General features: G+C 37.8%; 1 protein-coding gene across 1 annotated transcript; it reads right to left on the reverse strand.

The window, feature by feature from the left end:
• Nucleotides 1–379: 379 nt before the first annotated feature.
• Nucleotides 380–1,999, reverse strand: LOC131612188 (transcription factor TCP19). Its single transcript, XM_058883997.1, has 3 exons — nt 1,896–1,999; nt 1,753–1,806; nt 380–1,632 (listed from the first exon to the last, which is right to left on the reverse strand). Exon 3 carries the CDS (start codon nt 1,629–1,631, stop codon nt 615–617), a length of 1,017 nt encoding a protein of 338 aa, XP_058739980.1. The 5' UTR covers nt 1,632; nt 1,753–1,806; nt 1,896–1,999; the 3' UTR covers nt 380–614.
• Between the last annotated feature and the right edge of the window lie 444 nt (nt 2,000–2,443).

The raw sequence follows: 2,443 nt of genomic DNA on the forward strand, positions 1-2,443 counted from the left end.
AACAACAACCACTAACCATGCTCCACGGACCACATCACTTTCCCCACCCACAAACTATTCTGGACCCCACCCCTCACGTGACCACTTACTAGACCCCACTTTTCATTGCCACGCACACTTCTACCTATCCACACACCGTTTCAACCTCGCACGTGCAAACTGGTCCCCACACAATGAGACATTGTTGGACTTGGACCTATTTCCTCTTTGACTCGTAAAAATAGGATAAAAAAATATTTTTTATTCAATATGATTTGGCCTTAAATAAATGACAAATATATATCCATATTATGAGAATCTCGTTAATTAATTAATAATAAATAAAATTCAAAATGAGTTTCGCCTAAATTTAATGTAATAAAAAAGAGAATAAATAATATTAAACTTTAAAAAACAACAATTAAATAAACAGAAAAAGAGACATTTCCTTAGAAAAAGTTCTAAAATGTGTCCTTTTGCATTAGCCAAAAACAAAAAACATAAACAAAACAAAACTTAGATAGACACAAACTATCCATGATTTTTTTCCAAATTAAAAATTAAAAAAAACATTGTCTAAACTTTAACACCTAAATTGTGAAGTCTGAAGCAAATTATTCTAGACACACAGAGCTTCAATTTGAAGGATTTGAAGTGGGAGGTGACTCTAAATTTGCACTAGAACAACCCATAAATTGCAACTCTTTCTTGTCATAAACTTCCAAAGAAAAATCCCTAAGCATTTGAGTAGGTCCCGCAGAAGATGAAGAAGAAACCGCAGAGGAACAAGTAGATGTAGAAGCTGAGCTCAAACTAGGAGCCAAAGTGGATGAAGATGAACCATTAGCATTAGCATTTGAAAGTTGATTTTGATTTTGCATTTGCATAGTAGAAACAAAATCTGAAACGGGTCTATTGAAAAACGGTGCCGCAGGAATAGCCCAAAACTGTGGCTGATTCATAGTTGAATTTGGGAACATAAAAAATGGCCCTGTTGTATTAGTCCCACCATTACCATTACTTACCACAGGCCATAACGGAACTAGACCACCACTACCACCGTTATCACCACCGCTTCCACCGCCGTAAGCGATTTGAGTTATTGGTGCGAGTCCTGAACAGATTGACGCGTGTTCATTCAAGTCAACAAACTCACTATTTGACGCTCTCCTCCTTCGTTTCTTCGGAGCATCTTCACCGTCTGGTCTTGCCGGTGATGTTGTCGGAATCTTTAACGTCCCACCGACTGAAACAGCGATTGCCGGGACGGTCCCTGTGCCGGTTGCTTCAATGATCGCAGGCTCAGATTGTTCAAGCAACCACCGTATTGTTTCTCCATCTGATTTATGACCAAGCTCCCTTGTCAGCTGGAATATCCTCGCGGCGCATGTGGCCGGCATTCGGATTCTCCGACCGCGTCCCTCCACCTTCGTGTGACGGTCCTTCGACGGCTTCTTCGCCGCCGGAACTGTCATTGTCATCGGAATCTGATTCGGCATCGGAATAACATCCATTGAACGAGTTTCAGAAACCTCTTCTTTCATCACCGCCTCCGACGGCGACTCCGACTGGTTCAACGTTTGTTCCTCCGTCGTCTCCGGCGTATCTTTTTCTTCACTGAAACCATCGTCGCCGCTATGATTCACTTCCATCCTAAAAATCAAGAAAGACCCATTAAAGTATGATCAAAACCCAGAAGAGAAACACTGCAAAGATTTCAAATTTATGAAATTTAGAAGAGATTAAAAAAAAGCGATTATTTGAGGGGCCTACTGTGTGTTTTGCAGAGGTTTTGATACGTTGACTGTGGTTTGAAGCTTTGAGGCACTGCGATAGATTAAAAGAGACTAATTAGAAATTGAAGAGAGATTTTTGTAAATAAAAAATAAATAAACTTGATGAAAGAAACAACAAACCCTAACAATGGAGATAGCCCCCACTTGTCGTGTGGAAGAGAGGGTCCCTCTAATCTGTATTTATTTGCACAGTGAAATAGGATCAACGGCTGGATATGTTCTTGATGTTAGATGGACCGTTGAGATTATGACACGCAGTTAGCTCTAGGTTTTACTATATTTATTGCTAGTTTTTCATTTTTAAATATGAAAAAATCGGGTTCAGTCAAAAAGTTGTGGGTGCGTTGTTGGATAATAAGAAATGTTGTTTAAAAAAATCAATATTTTTTTTGGTTAATTGAAAACAAAATACCTTTAGAAATATGTCACACACCTTTGCAAAATTTAAAAAAATCTTTAAAATCTAAATTTTACACGACAAATTCTCTAAGAAATAGGAAGACGCAAGCATCATAATCTAAAACTTTATAGTTTGATTGGATAAATTAAAACTAACACAGAATATAGTGGAATGGAATAAAATTGAGCCAAATGGAATGAAACGGATCATAAATTTTATTCTATTATTTGAATATTTTACGACGGAACGAAATTAATATCAAACTACT

The sequence above is a fragment of the Vicia villosa genome, linkage group LG1 (assembly GCF_029867415.1).
Source record: "Vicia villosa cultivar HV-30 ecotype Madison, WI linkage group LG1, Vvil1.0, whole genome shotgun sequence".
Taxonomy (NCBI): domain Eukaryota; kingdom Viridiplantae; phylum Streptophyta; class Magnoliopsida; order Fabales; family Fabaceae; genus Vicia; species Vicia villosa.

Bases quoted from the DNA above. Each gene is read 5' to 3' on its own strand.
- LOC131612188 (XM_058883997.1), bottom strand. From the start codon at position 1,631: ATGGAAGTGAATCATAGCGGCGACGATGGTTTCAGTGAAGAAAAAGAT.